The sequence below is a fragment of the Arvicola amphibius genome, chromosome 2 (assembly GCF_903992535.2).
Source record: "Arvicola amphibius chromosome 2, mArvAmp1.2, whole genome shotgun sequence".
In the NCBI taxonomy this organism is placed as follows: domain Eukaryota; kingdom Metazoa; phylum Chordata; class Mammalia; order Rodentia; family Cricetidae; genus Arvicola; species Arvicola amphibius.
In genome coordinates this window covers 1521167-1539009 of record NC_052048.2, presented here as the reverse complement: position 1 = coordinate 1539009, position 17843 = coordinate 1521167, and the positions used below count along the sequence as shown (strand labels likewise).

Sequence of the window (17843 nt, the reverse complement as noted above, 5' to 3'; positions counted from 1 at the left end):
GTTGGGAGTAGGGGGAATGCAAGTTGGCCATTTCAAGAAGAGATTTTAGTGTGCTGCAGCATAGGGCTCTGGAAATGTGGCAAAGTAAGGAAAACACAAAAAGTCTTGCCCATAATCTTCATGAACTTCAGTGGACCCACAATCTTTATCAATGTCCCCACAATCTTTATGCTGACCGAGATTTCTGTCCTGCCCAGTCCCACAGCCATTCAGTCCCAAAGAAACACACAGAGGTCTACATTAATAATAAACTGGTTGGCCTAGTAACTCAGGCTTCTTATTAACTCTTTTAATTTACATTAGCCCATAATTCTTGTCTAAACTGATTGACCTATTAGCTCAGGCTTCTTATTAACTCTTATAACTTGTCTGTGTTAGCCACGTGACTTGGTACCTTTATTCAGTGAGGCAGTAGCATCTTGCTTCCTCTGTGTCTGGATGACAACTACAGACTGACCTTTCTTCCCAGCATTCTCCTGTTCCCTTTCCCACCTATACTTCCTGCCTGGCTACTGGCCAATCAGCATTTTATTAAAAATAATACAAATGACATGAAAAAAGACCATTGTCCCACAGTACTTAACCCCTCTAAAAAAAAAAACAAAAAGACAAAAAAACAAGAACTCTGAATCTAATATCCTTAGTTTAGCTTTGTGTCTAGGCCATTATCCATAACATCTTGTAACTAACACTCTAAACAAAGATAAATATCCAAAGTCCATTTTTTGGGGGAATGTGGGCATAGTTTTCCAGGCTACTTCCTGCTGATTGGGGGTGCTGATAATCTTATGGGGACCTAAAGAAAATTTAGAATTATGGTCAGGTCCTGGCTGGAATAGTCTGTGTGTCGAGGGCCGTGTAGGTCCCAACATAGATAACTATTTTCCCTAACTAGACTGGAATGGAGTCATGAAGAATAATAGGACACAACTTACAAGGTCATCCTTGAAGGGAAAGATCTCTCTATTTATTTTTCAAACAGTTTATATATCATCACAACAACTGAGCGGGGAAAACACATTAGGCTGTATCCTAGGTAACCAGGTGAATGGCCTTCTGTCACGTACACATCTCCCTGTTTGTGAGTATGCTAGCTGTCATGTAGGCCATGAATTAGCATCTCTATAAGACATCCTCCAAATTACGATAGGAAGGAGCACCAAACATCCTGATCAGCTTCAGCTAACACCTCTCCTCAGGTGATCTACATTAATAACAAAAGAAAGTAGGAGCAGCACATCCAGGTGGTTGTTAGGCTGAGACAGCTTGTCTGTAAAGCTATGTGACCACCTCAGACCGGGCCTATGGCTCTTGTGCCATACCAAAATATGGGCCTACACTGTGAGTCTTGACCATCTCAGCCATCAGTTTTGTGGCTGTTCTGGATGTAGAACTCAGACATCTGGGCCATCCGCTCCTATCTCTCAGGGAATTTTCCTTGATCAAACCTGATTTTTCTTAGCTTAAAATGAATAAACAGCCTCTCATTTCCTGTGGAAACAAAAGCAAAACCTCTTCTCTAAAGTAACATACATTTTGACTTAAATTTTGAAGGCAAGGCATTTTCAAAATATATATGTTGCATTAATCCAGCAGCATTTATAATCAAATGTCTTTTAGCAACTTTTGCTCCTTCCTCAGTCATCAAACAATTTAAAGACAACACAATAACATGCAGTATCCAGACTCTCTGTGTATCCTTCATCTTTACATGGCTTTATTTTAAACTCTATTTCTTTTATTTTTATTTTTGATATACAAGGTTTTTCTGTGTATCTTTGGTTGTCCTGGCACTCACTCTGTAGACCAGAGATCTGCCTGCCTCTGACTCCCAAGTGTTAGGATTAAAGGTGTGTGCCACCACACCCAACTACTCTTTTTCTCTTTTTTTTTAAAAAGATTTTTTTTATATATTATGTATACAATATTCTACCTCCGTGTATGCCCACACGCCAGAGGAGGGCACCAGATGTAAGCCACCATGTGGTTGCTGGGAATTGAACTCAGGACCTACGGAAGAGCAGCCAGTGCTCTTAACCACTGAGCCATCTCTCCAGCCCCCTCTTTTTCTCTTTTATTTTAAGGACTTCATCCTTTTTCTTTTCTCTTATAAGCCTACATATATTTTTATACACACTGAAAACCATTTAGAGGTTTTCTTCATCTGAATCTATCTTTAATGTATATTTCTTTTTTTCTGACTACATGAGTCTTTAATTGGCTAAGTGATATGCTAGGATTAAAGCCATGGCTTTGACGGCTGGATCCAACTCATTCCTTAGCTTTCTGAGAGCCTAGCTTCATGGTAGAGGTACTGGCTGAGCCATGTTTATTGCCACAACTCTGTGGAGTTTCAAGGTCTCTCTACCACCAAGAAGCATGCTGTTGGCTATTCATAAACACCAATTAAATGTTTAGTGGCAGGGCCTCTTAAAAGAGCTGCAAAATTTTGCAGCTAAAGCTGAGTCAAGAAGCCTCTCTTGAATGAGATGCACTTGCCTCTAGCAAAGAGAGAAAACCTGAGAAATTGCTGCTACTAAGAAACCATGCTTAACGCTATTATTTTGTGTATAGAATTACTTCCCAAACTCTCGCAGGTTTTATGTGGATGCAGTTGTCCATGTGGGGACCATTTGTTGACAGAGGTTTCTGTCCCACCAGGTCCCACAGCTGTTCAGTCCCAGAGGAAGCAAAAAAGGTACTAAGCCACGTGGCTAACACAGACAAGAATTATGACCTAATAAAAGTTACGTTAATAAGAAGCCTGAGCTAATAGGCCAATCAGTTTAGACAAGAATTATGGTCTAATAAAAGTTATAAGAGTTAATAAGAAGCCTGAGCTATTGGTCAACCAGTTTATAATTAATTTAGTAGACCTCTGTGTATTTCTTTGGAACTGAACAACTGCACTCTGGGACCGGGCAGGACAGAAACCTCCGTCAACATTTTTATCACACACACACACACACACACACACACACACACAACCTTCATGAAATACTCACATACACAGGATCTCTCAGGATGAATCTCAGTACAGATTTATGGAAAAATGACCAACAAAGACTATAAATAGTTAAATGTGTATTGCATGAGGTCTGAGTACATTGCAGATGTCTGACTTAACCAACCTAATTGACACTCAGTTACCTCCAATACCTACCACTGTTCTGGTTTCTTCTGTTTTCAGAGTGAGAATACTGGAGATGTGCTCTAAGTTTCAAGAATGCATATGTTAACTAGAATAACCATGCTAAAGTCTCCAGAACTATTCATCCTGAGTAACTGAAACTTTGTGCCTTTTGACCAATATCTAGCCCTTCACCGGACCATCCCTGGAAACCACCACAGTGCTCTCTAATTCTAGATTCATGCTTTTAAGTTCTGCAGTTAAGTGGGATCTGTAGCATTGTGTTGGACTTTAGGCTTGTGTGATTTACAGATGCTGTCATCCTTAAATGTCTTTTTGGTTCCAGCCCCAGGTTACACTCTGAAGAATTTAAACAGAGACAGGAAACAGCAAGTCTTGGCACTCGGTCAGATGGGAGATATGGCACAGCAAAGATAACACCAGTATTGTTCTTTTGGGAATAGTTGCTACCTGGGGTCATCTTACCCATCAGGAGAGCTATGTTTTTCTCAAAAAAGAGAGCTGGGTGCCTTTACAACATTGGCTGTGACCCTGAGCTGTCTCCTTCAGCTTCCCATTAGAGGCATGTTCTTTTGGGACAGGCCTAATGACTAATCAGTTATCGTGAATTTTGCTTATCTCTAACAGCCTGATGAGCAGACTCCTTATCTTTGGGGTGTCTGTGGGGGATAATGCTCCCTTAACTAAATCCTACTTTATGTAATTTAATGTCTCCTAAACAAATCTATTAGCAAATTCTTTGTAACACCAATTCTATTAAATTGGAATTTTCCTTCATCAATACCATGTTTTCTTTATGTATTCATCTACAAGGGTATAGCTGAGCCTTTTCTGTATCTTGAATCTTGCAATGATTCCCATTAGCAGCTAGACTGCAGATCACTTCAGCATAGTGGGGTCTGTCCTTTAATATCTGCCCAGAAGTGGGGTTGTTGCATTATCTATAAGTCTAGTTCATCTTTCTTTAAAGAACCTCTGCATTTTCCATGGTGCTATAAGAAATATCAAACATGAGTCTTTTCTATCAAATACTTTGTAAGACATTTATGCAAATGTTTCAATCCCCCCTCCCACACACAGAGAGAGTAAAACCTTTATTTAGGTAAAAGCCCACTGTTATATTCCAGGAATTTGATGGTTTGGAACAGTGACCCCTTTTCTCCTTAGAGTACTGATTCCTTTCCCCATCCTTCATTTCCTGTGAGCCAATTTTTTCATACTAGCCAACTGAATTAAGACTGTGAAGGCAGACCCCAGTCAAGGGGGAAAAGACAGTCACCACCTGAGTTAGAATAAAAACCAAATGTGCCTTCTGTCTCTCTATGTTCCCTCTTCTAAGTACAACCTCTTAAGACAAGAGTGGTGGCTCACACCTTTAATCCCAGCACTCAGGAGGCAGGGACAGGTGGATCTCTGTGAGTTCAAAGCAAGCCTACTCTACAAGAGCTAGTTCCAGGGCAGGCTCTTTTGAGACAGAAAAACCTTGTCTCAAAAACAAACAAACAAAAAAAGAGTGGTGGTCTCTTTTCTTTGCTTTTTGTTAGAAAGTCCTCAACTTTCTAACAGCAAGTAAGAAAGAGGTTCGTTTCCACTAAGAAGGACATGGGTTCACTTTCTCCATATCCTTGCTAACATGACTTTCTTTGTTTTACAATACAGGGTTTCTTTGTGTAACAGCCCTGGCTGTCCTGAAACCCACCTCTACCAATGTTCAGACTGCAGGGATGATCCTGTTCTCAGACTGTCTCCTTAGACTACAGGGGTGATTCTCAGACTGCATCTGAGCTCCTGTCTCCTCCCGCCTTATCTTCCTTTCTCTGCCCAGTCACATCACTCCTGTCTCCACCTCCCTGACGCTGTGATTAAAGGCATGAGATCCCAAGTGCTGGAATCACCTTTGTGTGAGCTCTGTTTTTCTTTTAGACAGATTCAATCTCATGTAGCCCAGGGTGGCCTTGAACTAACAGATCCCTCTGCCTCTGTCTCCCAAGTCCTGTGATTAACAGTGTGTGCCACCACTCTCTAGCTTCTAGTGGCTTAGCTCTGCACTCTGATCTTCAGGTGAGCTTTATTTGTTAAAACACAAAATATCACTACATGTTTACAAGTCTTTATTAAGCATTCCAGCATGGGCTTTTCCTCAAGACTGTGTAATTGGAGATTTCTCTCCTGCCCATCATTTCCCTAATAAGCACTCAGAGGCTTATATTAATTATAAATGTTTGGGCAATGGCTCAGGCTTATTACTAGCTAGCTCTTATATTTAAATTTAAATTAACCCATATTTCTTATCTATGCTTTGCCATGTGGTTTGTGGCTTGTTACCTCATTTTCTAAATGTCTTGCTTCCGTGGCAGCTGGCTGGCATCTCCTCGACTCCACCCTTCTTCACCTGTATCTCAACTTGGATTTCCCACCTGACTCTATCCTGCCTTGTCGTAGGCCAAAGCAGCTTTATTTATCAACCAACGAGAGCAATGCATATTCTCAGCATACAGAAAGATCATTCCACAGAGAGACTGTCATAAGAAAGTATGAGAATCACAGAAGTGGTTATACATATTTCATAAGTACTGGGCTTCATCTTATGGGTTCCTGTCTATCTTAATAAGAAAGAAGATACAGTGAGTCCCTTGTCTAGTTGAATCTCTAAAGTCCCTGTGGTTTCAGGAAGACACGCTGATGGTGGCATTAAACACTGTAGAGACACAACTCCGCCTCTGCTGAAATTTAACACAGGACTTCTAGCTCATGCATGTTACTACAGGCACACTTTAGTACTTTCTCCCTTCATTCCCCAGAATCTTCTGTCAGGGGGCTACCAATAAAAAAGTAAACCATTTCTTCAACAAAAACAGAATGATAGCTTACACTGTAGCGTCTTGCCACCAAAATGCACTTTCTGAACCTCTGAAGATGAAATCATGCTGCTTACCAGAAGCAAGGCAAGATCTTCATTCCAATAAAAATGTTAGCACTATCAGCATCTTCCAGCTTTTAAGGACACGCTGAAATATTCTGAACTAAAGAACTCTTTGACGCCTCTTCAAGATTGGGCTCATCAAAATGCTAGACTTCCTTTTAAAAAAGATAAGACATTTTCATGGCTTAGTGATCATTGCTAGGGCCGTGATAGCAAAGTCTCACGAAGTGAAGATTCTTTTAGTGAGTGAATGAGTGTGTGTGTGTGTGTGTGTGCACGCATGCATGCACACGTGCACATGCATGTTCATTCAAGAGCATGAATGTGTGGATATGCATTTTTTGTGTTTATTTGTGGAGAATAACCTCAGATGTCATTTTCAGGGATAAAATTCACCTCCTTTAAGGCAAGGTCTCATCTTGACCTGGAGCTCACTGACTGGGCTAGTTAGATTGGCTAGCTGTCGAACCCCAGGGATCCACCTGCCTTCACCTCCTCAGCACTGAGATTGCAAGCACACATGACCCATGCATCTTTTACTCATGTGTTCTGGGGACTGAACACAGATCCTCATGCTTGTGCAGAAAGCTGTTTACAGACAGCCATTCGTACCCAAAATGAACGTTCTAAATGACAACATTTTGTGGTCCTGGAGGTGATGATCCCAAATCCAGGTGTAGTCTGTTAGAACCTTCTGGTTCCATGCATCTCTCCTCTTCTAGAACTCTGCCATCGATCTGGAAATTTCTCGTTTATTAAGGTATAATACACACACACACACAAACACACACACACACACTCCAATCTCTATATTTATGTTTAGGTGGCATTCTATTTGCTGCCAAATTTCTCTTTCATATAAGGATACCAGGCATTAGAATTGGTATGTTCCTCAGTAACCCAATTTCAGCTTAACCCTCTGTGAGCCTTCTTGCCTCAATGAGATCACATCCTGAAATATTGGGTGAGAGGGCCTCAATTTATTTGAGAAGCAAAGCTTATCCCACAGTAGTATCCTATTTGGGCAAAAACTTATCATAAGCTATAAAAAGTTAATTGATTAATTGGATGGTATCAAAATTCTGCTGCTGAAAAAACACTATTGGTCCAGGCATGGAGGTGTGTATTTGTAACAGCAAACCTTGGGAGGCAAAAAGCAGAAGGATGAGATTGAAACTTGCCTGTATCAACATAGCAGTTCAGACTGTTCAGGGCTATATGGTGAGACACTGACTCACAAAAAAAAGAAAAATAAATGTCAGACACAGACACATAGTTAATAAATAATTTTCATCTGTAATATGTAACAAAATCTTAATATCGACTCAATAAAATAATCAACACTATCAAGTGTGAATTTGGAGCAACTGAAACTCTCACAGTCATCTTAGATACCATCTGACTTCTTTCTCTGAGATTAATGGAAGAAAATCACCAAGAAAGTAGAGAAACTACACTATTTTCCATGCTACTGACCATTTTTTTAAAAGACTTATTTATTTATTATGTATACAACATTCTGCCTCCATGTGTGCCTGCGGGCCAGAAGAGGGCGCCAGATCTCATTACAGATGAGATCATGTGGTTGCTGGGAATTGAACTAAGGACCTCTGGAAGAGCAGTCAGTGCTCTTAACCCCTAAGCCATATCTCCAGCCCTCATTACTGACCATTTTAAGTGACTTTCCCTACTCGTCTCTTACTCTGTCATCCTGAGTGGTGCTAAAGTTGTGCACTGAAGATACAAGAGTCAAACCGTAAGCTGACACAGTGGTACACGCTCCCATCATGCTTCTAAACACTAGAATTTGACAATGTCAGCCTTTTCTCATAAAGTTGCAGATCATTTGGTGTAAGCTCGGTGGTAGCATCTCTAAAGACAGCTTCTCTGGAATAAAACACACACACACACACACACACACACACACACAGAGCGACAGATAATTTTTTTAAAGGCACAAGCCCAAGTTTTGTGACACTAGAAGACACAGAAACTTGAATAGAAGTTTTTCAAAAGCAGCTAAGTTCAGCAGAATACTTCCAAAAGCTAAAAAGGAAATTACAGGGTGATAAGAAGACAGAGGGCCAGAGCGGCCAACCCATCTCTGAAGGAGACCCTCTCCTCAAGTGGGAACTAGTCACGAAGTATCTTCCCTTTCCTCCCACTTTCTAATGAGTCTATTAGTAGACACACTCTACCTCACCTGTGTATGTTACATGGAGGTGTGTGTGTGTGTGTGTGTGTGTACTGTGTGTGTCTGCAGAAAACCTCTTAGTTCTCATGTCTCTATATCAAAAACAGCACAAAACATTTTTGCATGTAACGCCAATTATAAAATAATGAGACTTCAGGGATCTTGAGAAGAAGTGAGTGTATTTTTTACGTAGAAGGGACTTGAGCTACTAAGGAGTGCAGACAATGGCGAATATTTACTGTAATAGCTCCCCAAAACTGTAGCAGCCTGTGCCCACATTCTTGCAATGTGACTTTCTTATTCACTCATCCAGATGTCCCATCTTCTCTCTTTTGTCTGAGCTGGGCTTGTTTTGTATGGTAAATCATAGCATGAGTGATCCTTAGATGATGTGGGATTCCCTCTGTATGCTGTGAACACCATTGGTTAATAAAGAAACTGTCTTAGGCCTGTGATCAGGTAGATCAGAGCTAGGCAGGGAAAACTAAACTGAATGCTGGGATTAAGAAGGCGGAGTCAAGAGAAGCCATGTAGCCCCACTCGAGACAGATGCCAGAACTTTACCCAGTAAGCCACAGCCTCGTGGTGATACACAGATTAATGGAGATGGGTTAAATTTATATGTAAGAGTTAGCAAATAAGAAGCTAGAGCTAACGGGCCAAGCAGTGATTTAATTAATACAGTTTCTGTGTGTAAAGGAGGGGCAGGCTGCGTTCCGCCACCCGGCTCCCATATCATCAGCTAGCTTTATCCGAAATAATTACATGGAAACTGTATTCTTTTAAACACTGTTTGGCCCATTAGCTCTAGCCTCTTATTGGCTAATTTTCATATCTTGCTTTAACCCATATTGAGTAATCTGTGTAGCATCACGAGGTGGTGTCTTACCGGGAAGATTCTTAACCTGCTTCCATCTCGGAGAGGAGAGCTATGGCATCTGCCTGAGGCATCTGTCTTCTTCTTCCCAGAATTTTGTTCGGTCTACTCCACCTACCTAATTTTCTGTCCTATCAATGGGCCAAGGCAGTTTCTTTAATAACCAATGAAAGTAACCTAGACAGATGACCCTGCTCCATCATCTGTGTGGTTATATCAGGTCTGATCTGCCGGGCGGTTGGGAAACAAACAAGTGACCTCTTACTACACTTAGATGTCAGTGGTTAGACCACAACATGATGCAGCTTTTCAGTTTAGACTCCCTCAAAGCTGCTGTCACTGTGTGAAAATGTTTGGACAGGTAAGGTGGTACACAGCTGTATCCCAACACTTGGAAGAAGTGAAGCAGGGAAAATTCCAGTTTCAGGCCAGCATGGGCTACACAGTAAGACCCTGTCTCAAAAGGGGGAGGATAAATGATCACATGGAGAAAGAGGTGTAGCTGTCCCTGCTGATCCCACCCCCGGGCAGCCAAACAGCTACGTGCAGGTGTGAATGAACCCTGATTAGGCAAAATAACGCCACCTAGCCAATTCAGAATGAAAAAGGGGAACAACCTTGTTTCTATTTTAATATTTATTTAGTTTATGTGCATGAGTGTTTGGCCTGCATACATGTGTATGCACTGAGTGCATGCCTGGTACCCCAGGAGGCCAGAAGAGGGCATCAGATTCTCTGGAACTGGAGTCACAGTTACGAGGCACCGTGTGGGTGCTGGGAACTGAATCTAGATCTTCGGTAAGAACAGTAAGCTCTCTTAACCATCTCTCTCCAGCCCTAAAATCTTATTTAAGCCATCAAATTAAACCAATTGACTGAAGCAATACATGATAAAATGCCTGTAACCAGTTGCCCTCAAACGTAGCCACTGAGACACCATTCCTGAGGGCCAGAAGTCCATGGTGCATGGTGGCTGATCATGATTCAGGGCTATACACTAAGCATAGTTTTTGAATTCTTGACAAGGGATGAAACATACACCAAACTCCTGTGTCCATCATCAGGAAGCTGATGATTTGAGCTAAATGGCCTTCCCCATAGAGCTGCTTGAGGCAAGGTTCCCATCAGAGCAAATTACACAACACAGAGACAGGAAAAAAAAAAGCATCCATCTAAGATGGAAGTCACAGGTTTTTAATGACAGAACCTTTAAAAGACTGTGCTGCAAAGCCTCCTGTTTGCCATTAGCATTGCCGCAGAGATATATGACAATTGGACAGGATCATTGGCAGTCATCTTCTGTCAGAATCTGTCTTCATTGTGTATCTGTAATAATTTTTGGCCAGGAGCACTTTTAAAATGGAAAGCAGCTTGGTTGCAGAGGCCCTGGATGCAGGCTCCACCTCTTACAGCTTTTTAACATGGCTGAGGTAATTTACTGCAAGCTCTGGGATGGCCAGGAGGGAGCCACGCTCACCACCTCAACTCTGGTAAGCAGTTGGCCCATGTTGCCACCAAGTAACTTGCTATCACATTCAAGTGCTTGACCTCCTGAAAGATCCAGCGTTCATGCTGGTAGCATGAACCAGAAGCCCCCATGGTTCTTTTTTTTTTTTTTTTTTTTTTTTTTTTTTTTGCTGCTAATACTGAATCAGGAAGACCTCTCTTAAAGGAGCTGTAGCACCCTTGTTCACTGCCAGCAAACAGAGTTTATCTGGAAAAAAATGCTGCTAAACTTCATTTTTCTGTGTCTAGAATTTCTTTCCAAGCTCTCTCGGATTTTATGTGGATTTAGCTGGTACACATTGGCATGCCAATCTGTAGACTGAGGAGGAGATAGAGGAGAGAGGAAGCAGACTGAATGTGCCCTTCTAGGTACCCAAGGCCACACCCAACCTGGTCTGGCCTCTCAAAGGCCATTGGCTGAAGGAGGTTCCCATCAGGCCCTCATAACTTTAAGATTGCCTCCGTGACTCAGAAAAATAAGCCATGTAAAGATGGAAACTACACAAAGAGTCTGGATTATGCATATTATGTTTTCATTGAATTTTTTGACTGTGAATGAGCTAAATACAGAGGGACATTTCATTGTACGTGCTGCTAAGCTAAACTAACATATGTACTTTAAAGGTATCTTGACTTCAAAATTTGGGTCTAAGGATATGCTGCTTTGGAAAAGAAGTTCTGCTTTTGTTTCCACAGAGAATGAGAACCCATGGATTCCTTCCAGACTAATGTGATTTGATGGACCAAGATCCCCCAAAAGGTCTCTGTGAACTCCCCAAAAGAAAATACTTTACCCAACAAAAAGCAGGAAGCAGTTTGGAGAGAACTATGCCCAAATTCCCCAAATTATTGTTTGTAAACATTTGTTTACATTTAAAGGGAGCTATGCTGTAGAGATGAATACTTTGCATTGGTATGGATCTTGGTCTATTGATACAAATTTAAGATCAATTTGTTATATGTATATTTCTGCTCTTGATTAAGGTATTGTGTGTACAGCTCATTTAAAAATGTAATGTATAATTTAAAAATATGGGTTAATAGTCATCTATAATAGTCAAGCTTATAGTCATGTTAGGTTTTTCTAGATATATAAATAGATAAATAGATATATTTCAGTTAGATAATCTTCAAGCCTCTCAAAGACCTAAGGAATATGGCATTTAAAATGTTTAAAAACTTAGGACTTTTCATAATAATGAGACACATCTCCTCCTGGCAGCACCAATCTACTTCAAGAGGAAGATGGGCATTGAAGAGGCTCCTTATGGAGTTTGTTAGCCATTTGGGCAAGAAACTGCTCTTTCCTGGACTGCTTGATGTTATGCTGTATGAACTGGACATGCAGGACCCACAGAGAAATAACTGCTGAACTTGCCTAAAGGTGAGACCGTCCTTCAGGATTGCTGCTTCTTGAAAGAGTCTGCTAGACATTCTGCAGGACACAGAAAAAAGCAACTGAAAGACTTTGTCATGGCAGAACAGCTCTTGAAATTCCCTGCTTCATGGAAAAGTCTTCTGGACACTATGGGCCTGTAGGCTGAAGATGGATGTCCCAACAGTACAGAAGAACTTTGGGTGACTGTCCAGGCAGCAAGATGTCTCTGTCAATTCTAGAGTTTAGAAGTTGCTTATAATGCACTTTCTGTTTACTTAGGTAATACTATATCCTTCTGGGGTCTTTCATGGAGTTGAAAAATAGTTATAATTATAGTTTTCCTTAGTAGATATAAATATTGTAACTGTAATTTTTGCTTGATACCTACTTTGTTATATTTAATTTTACTATGTTAAAGTTAAAACCTTTCTCTTTATTTAAATAGAAAAGGGGAAATAGTGTGGGAGGTCCTTCTATGTGTTGCTTTTATTGGTTAATAAATAAAGCTGTTTTGAGTCAATGGCTTAACAGAGTAAAGCCAGGCAGGAAATCCAAGCAGAGATGGAGAGAGTAGGCAGAGTCAGGGAGACACCATGTTAACCCCTGCCAAAGGAGACAGATGCCCAGGAACTTTACCGGTATACTACGAGCCTCATGGTAAAATATAAAATAATAGAAATTGATTAACTTAAGATATAAGAGCTAGCTAGAAATACACTTAAGGTATTGGCCAAGCAGTGTTTTAAATATTATAGTTTCTGTGTAATTATTTCAGGTCTGGGCTGCCAGGAACGAACAACCAGCCTCCACCTACAAAGGCCATCTTGGAATCAAGGAACATCATGTAGTAGACAGCACATGCCCCAGCATTGGTAGTAGATAGGGAAGACAAGCAGATCCTCAGAGCTCACTGACCAGCCAATCTAGCCAATTGATGAGCTGTAGATTTAGAGAATAGACAATGTCTTAAAAAATAAAGTGGGGATCAATTGAAGATAGCCAGTGTTAGCCTCTGGCTTCCACATGTGTATGCACATGTGTACATGCATGTACATACACAACAGTCTTCCAATGTGAACATGGAGCACCTTTCTATGTGTGTGTCTTCAGTTTCTTTTATCAGTGGCTTATCTTCATTATAGCTTGTTTGCCTTCTCAGTTAAATTTATTATAGGTTTTGGGGTTATATTTATTTTTGTAACTCTTATTCTCTTGATTTCCAACTAGTTTATTATTCATGTATAGATAGGCTAATTTGATAGGTAAATCTCATATTCTGCAGCTTAACTGAACTTTTCAGTCTCCTAACGGGTTTTAGTTATGTCTTTTTAGATTTTTCTTCATTAAGATCATGCTAAGCCCCCAACATAGCTCATCAGGTAAGGTGATTGCTGCAAGGTGATTGCTGCCAAGCCTGAAAATCTGAATTTAATCCTAGAAACTTTGTGGTAGGACACACATTAAATATAACAAAAAAAATAAATCCTGGGGCTGTTCTGGGAGGAATTGGAGGAGGGAAAAGGCATAATCAGAATATACTACACTAAAAAATTGTCAAAAATACCCTATAAAAATTTAAAATTAATAAAAATTTAAAAATCATGCTATTTGCAACAGAGATAGAGTCCTCTTTCTGTGAACCCAGTACCTGTCTGTGCAACACGGTAGAGCGCACCCTAATGATAGCGGTGAGGGAGCTGGCCCTGAGAATATGAGCACAGATCTGGTCCCGCTCTTCATTTGCCATGTGGTGGTGTGGGTAGGGAAGGACTGCCCTCCCCCACCCCTCAACACCTATGGCAGGTGGAGAGCTGCCCCTTCCCCTCACGGTCCGCAGCATTCTGGGAAATGGCCCCTGCACTTTGCCTGGGCAACACAGGAGAGCTGGCCCTGATGGTGTAGGTGTGGAGAGCTGATCCTGAGGGCGTGAAAACAGTAGAACCGCCCCCGCCCCTTGCTCATGACTGCAAGGGGTGAACTATCTGGGGTGATGCTGGAGAGCTCATCCTGGCGGTGAAGACAGGGCGAGAGCTGGCAGGCTGACAACCAGGGCTATGAGCTGGCGCACCCTAACACCCACCCCATCTGTGATCTGCTGGAGCACATGAAGGGGCCTGACCCACAGACCCAAAGCTGCAGGATCTCCATGACACCGGGCAACAAACAACAGGAGACCCAAGAGGAATCCAGCATCTACAGTGTAGCAGAAACCAGAGGCCTCCAACCAGACCAATGACTTTTTGCAATAAGCATTTGCAAATAAAGATATACAGATAAAAGGGTTTACTGTGTGACTCACTGTGTCACACTACAGTTTCCACGATGAGATTTTTAGATATTCGGATAAAAGGGTTTACTGTGTGACTCACTGTGTCACACTACAGTTTCCATGATGAGATTTTTCTTTTCAAGTTTTATTTTATTGAGGGGTAGGTTTGCAAGGGCAGAGGGCAGTACAAAGCAGCGGGAAATGAATGGGATTGAGATGCAAGATGTGACAAAAAGTCACAAAAAAAGAAAGCTAATAATAATAAAGAGTCCTCTTTCTGATCTGGGGTGCCCTTCATTTCTTTCTCTTGCCTAATTTCTCAGAACTATAACAACAGACCAAGTTAGAACCTTGTCTTATTCTAGTTCTCAGAAGGCAGGCTTTCAACTTTCCCCCATTTAATATGGTGTTATCTGAATATATTATATTATGATATGGTATTATCTGAATATATTATATATAAAATTATGTTGAGGCAAATTCTTACTATACCTGATTTTTAAAGTTTTTATTATTGGAGGATGCTAAATTTTATCAAATACTTTCACAATACTGTTCGAAATGATGATGGTTTGGTCCTGCAGGTATGTTTATAGGGTCAAACCATTCTCAGATCCCTTAAGATGAATTCCGTGTGACCACAGAGTATAATCCTTTTCTGCTATTCAATTCAATTTTTAATATTTTAAATTCTTATACATTTTTTTTTGAGCTAGTCATACATGACCCAGGCTGGCCTCTAACTCACCATGTGGGTGAGGATGGCCTTGAACCTCTGATCTTCCTGCCTGCTACCACGGGCTGCAGATATGTGTCACCTTTACAGGCTCCTAAAGTACAGTGTAGGATGACCTCAAACCCGTGGTTCTTTCTCATCCTCTTTAGCATCTGCCTACCAGGACGTACTCCCGTGGCCTATAGAAGTACTCTCACGCTCACACTGTTCACGAGGAGACCTGTGGTTCTGATGTTACCTGCTCTCCCCTCAATACCAACAACCCTCTTGTTTCAGGTTCCTGGAAGTTAGGAAAACGTGCCAACAAGTTGTCACCTCCACGCTCCAGGAGACAGTCCACACAGCAGAGTTCAGTTGGTGGGAATCAGCCCACACTTTATTTTACAGTACATTCATGTAAGTTCCTGCATTTCCAAGGTAACCAGATCACATTCCGGTTAGCACTTCTGGTAATAAAATCATACAATAACTCTGGCTTCAAAAACAAGGTGTGGTGGTGTGCAGGAGTCTCCCTTCCCTTTACAACTGCAGATGACAATCCACCACAAAGCAACATCTCTAAAACCCATGCCCCCGAGATCCAGTGTGAAGGCATATCACCTACGTTACAATTAAACCGCATGAGACATGGGGGAGACCAAACAATTTCAAAGATCTAAAATCCCCCACAATGCAATCTTTCCCTTCTAATTGCTGGGGGTCATGCAGCTCTGATGCCCTGAAAAATGAGGGGTGGGGAAATGCAGGGCCATTTCACTCTGAAACCTATGGCTTTTCAAGATACTTCTTTAAAAGAAAAATTAAATAACCTAAATTTTAAAATAAAATATATGAGCAAGGGTTGGCAATTCAGGAAGCATCCAGAAAATTCTGCCAGCTGCTGATGGAAATTTACACTGTAGACATTTCACAGAAACAAAATTTGTATCACATCCAGAAATACATCAAGTCCTGATGACATATTTTCATTTTCCTAAATAAAAGCACTGTGGGGTTCATATTCGGCTTTTGAACAGTTCAGGAAAAAGTCATCTACAATACTGACATCATTCACCTATAAACCCAGCTGACCAAAAGACCAACCCTTGGAGAATTTTTAAAAACCAACTGAGCCATAATAGAGAACAAGCTAAATCAGGCTGGAGAAATTTCAGACTCTGAGAAAGCAGGTAGTGAGATCTGCTGGGTCACCTGAAGTGGGCCATAACTCCAACCCCTGGGAAGCTGAGGCAGGAGGACTGCCGCAAGTCTGAGGCCAGACTAGGCTGCGCAGAGTTCCAGTCCAGCCAGAACTGTGTAGCAAGACTCCAACTTAAAAAGAAGTTAAAAATCAGCTGGGACTGTCAACAGCAGTCAAGAGGGATGCAACTTTGAGGCCAGCCTGAGTTGCATACAGCGCAAGACTATCTAAAAAGAAAGGAGGGAGGGCTGGAAGGAGAAAAGAAAAAAATTATAAAATGCTTTGGGCCCTGTCTACCGTGGCTGGAATGGTAAGTAGCGACCAAGTCCTCCCCCAGAAATTGCCTTCGTATTTGGATGCCCCCCAACCCGTACAGTATAGTTAAACATGTGATTCATAAGAACTTCAGTCTTGCTGCTAAGCCCAGTGACTAACAGGCCCCTGCTGCTGGTGCCCAGAAGTGGGGAAAGCCTGAACTTAGCAGGTGACCGACATAATCAATACATCTGTGATCCTGAAAGAAACATCACCCCAGTCACGAGGGAAAATGTGACGGAGAAGGGAATAGAGCAGTTCTCTGGAAAGCCATGGATGTCTTAGGAAGAGCCAGTCACGGCCGAAGCTCCGACCCCTGAAGAAAGCCACTGGGCACAGGGTGGTCAAAGGAGCAAGGATGTTTCTGAAACCAGAGCTAGACTCGCACTAACTGCCTGACAGTCGATGCAGAGGAAAATGAAGAATGAAGTGACATATAACCAAGGTTTACAGGATATCTAGAAATATGTTTTGTGATTTAAAAAAATTGCAACGCACTCCAAAAAAATTTGTTTCTGATAATTCATGTACAACAGAAGGCACTGTTATCCGCATAAATCCACTGATTCTGCAAGGCAAAAACCTGAGACGCATGCGCTGATACCTAATCTAACCCCTCAGCGTTTGGCCTTCAGACCAGATGCTTTGTCCTTTCCACTCAATGACTCTGCTTTTCTTTAATTTCATACATTACAGTAGCCGTTGAAAAGTACATACTCCAGGTTAAGAAGGATCAAGGGAAGGGCGAGCGAGTCCGTGGCTGCCTGCCTGATGCCGATGACACAGCCCCTTGTCCCCTCTTGGCCTCACGCAGTCCGTGAAGGCAGCAGCAGCGGTGATGCTGGTCGGTGAACGGTAGACACGCCTTTCAGTTGTTGCTGGGCGCGACCCCAAAGATAAACACAGAGAAGATGCTCTTGTCCTCAAATGTGAAGCCTCCCTGCTACTGAAAAGAGGGAAGGGAAGACATAAAAGGATGCTTAAGGCAAGAGCACTGAACGTAACGTTAAAGACTTTAGACTCACAAAGATAGGATAGATGATAGCGAATTTTTCTTAATTTGCCAAATGTAAATGGACTAAATATTGTAACTATAATTCTTGCTTGATAACTGTTTTGTATATATAATTTTACTATGTTAAAGTTAAAAATCTTCCTTTTTATTTAGACAGAAAAAGGGAGGTGATGTGGGATTCCCCTGTGTGTGCTATGAATACCACCGGTGAATAAAGAAGCTGCTTTGATTCCTAGGGCAAGATGGGAATTCCAAGCAGATAGAGGAGGAGAGAGTAGGTGGAGTCAGGAGACACCCTG

The 17843-nt window shown here is 41.6% G+C and overlaps 1 protein-coding gene across 2 annotated transcripts in view; it reads right to left on the bottom strand.

Annotated features, from left to right (window-relative positions):
• Positions 1-15383: 15383 nt before the first annotated feature.
• The window catches only part of Ipo8 (importin 8), a 62461-nt gene continuing 60001 nt past the window's right edge, over positions 15384-17843 (bottom strand). The window contains exon 25 of one of the 2 annotated variants that reach the window (XM_038318845.1): positions 15384-17475. In XM_038318845.1, coding sequence (XP_038174773.1) covers positions 17453-17475 — 23 coding nt within the window. In that variant the 3' untranslated portion in view covers positions 15384-17452. The remainder of the gene's footprint in view (positions 17476-17843) is intronic. The other variant, XM_038318846.1, reaches the window with a different exon arrangement.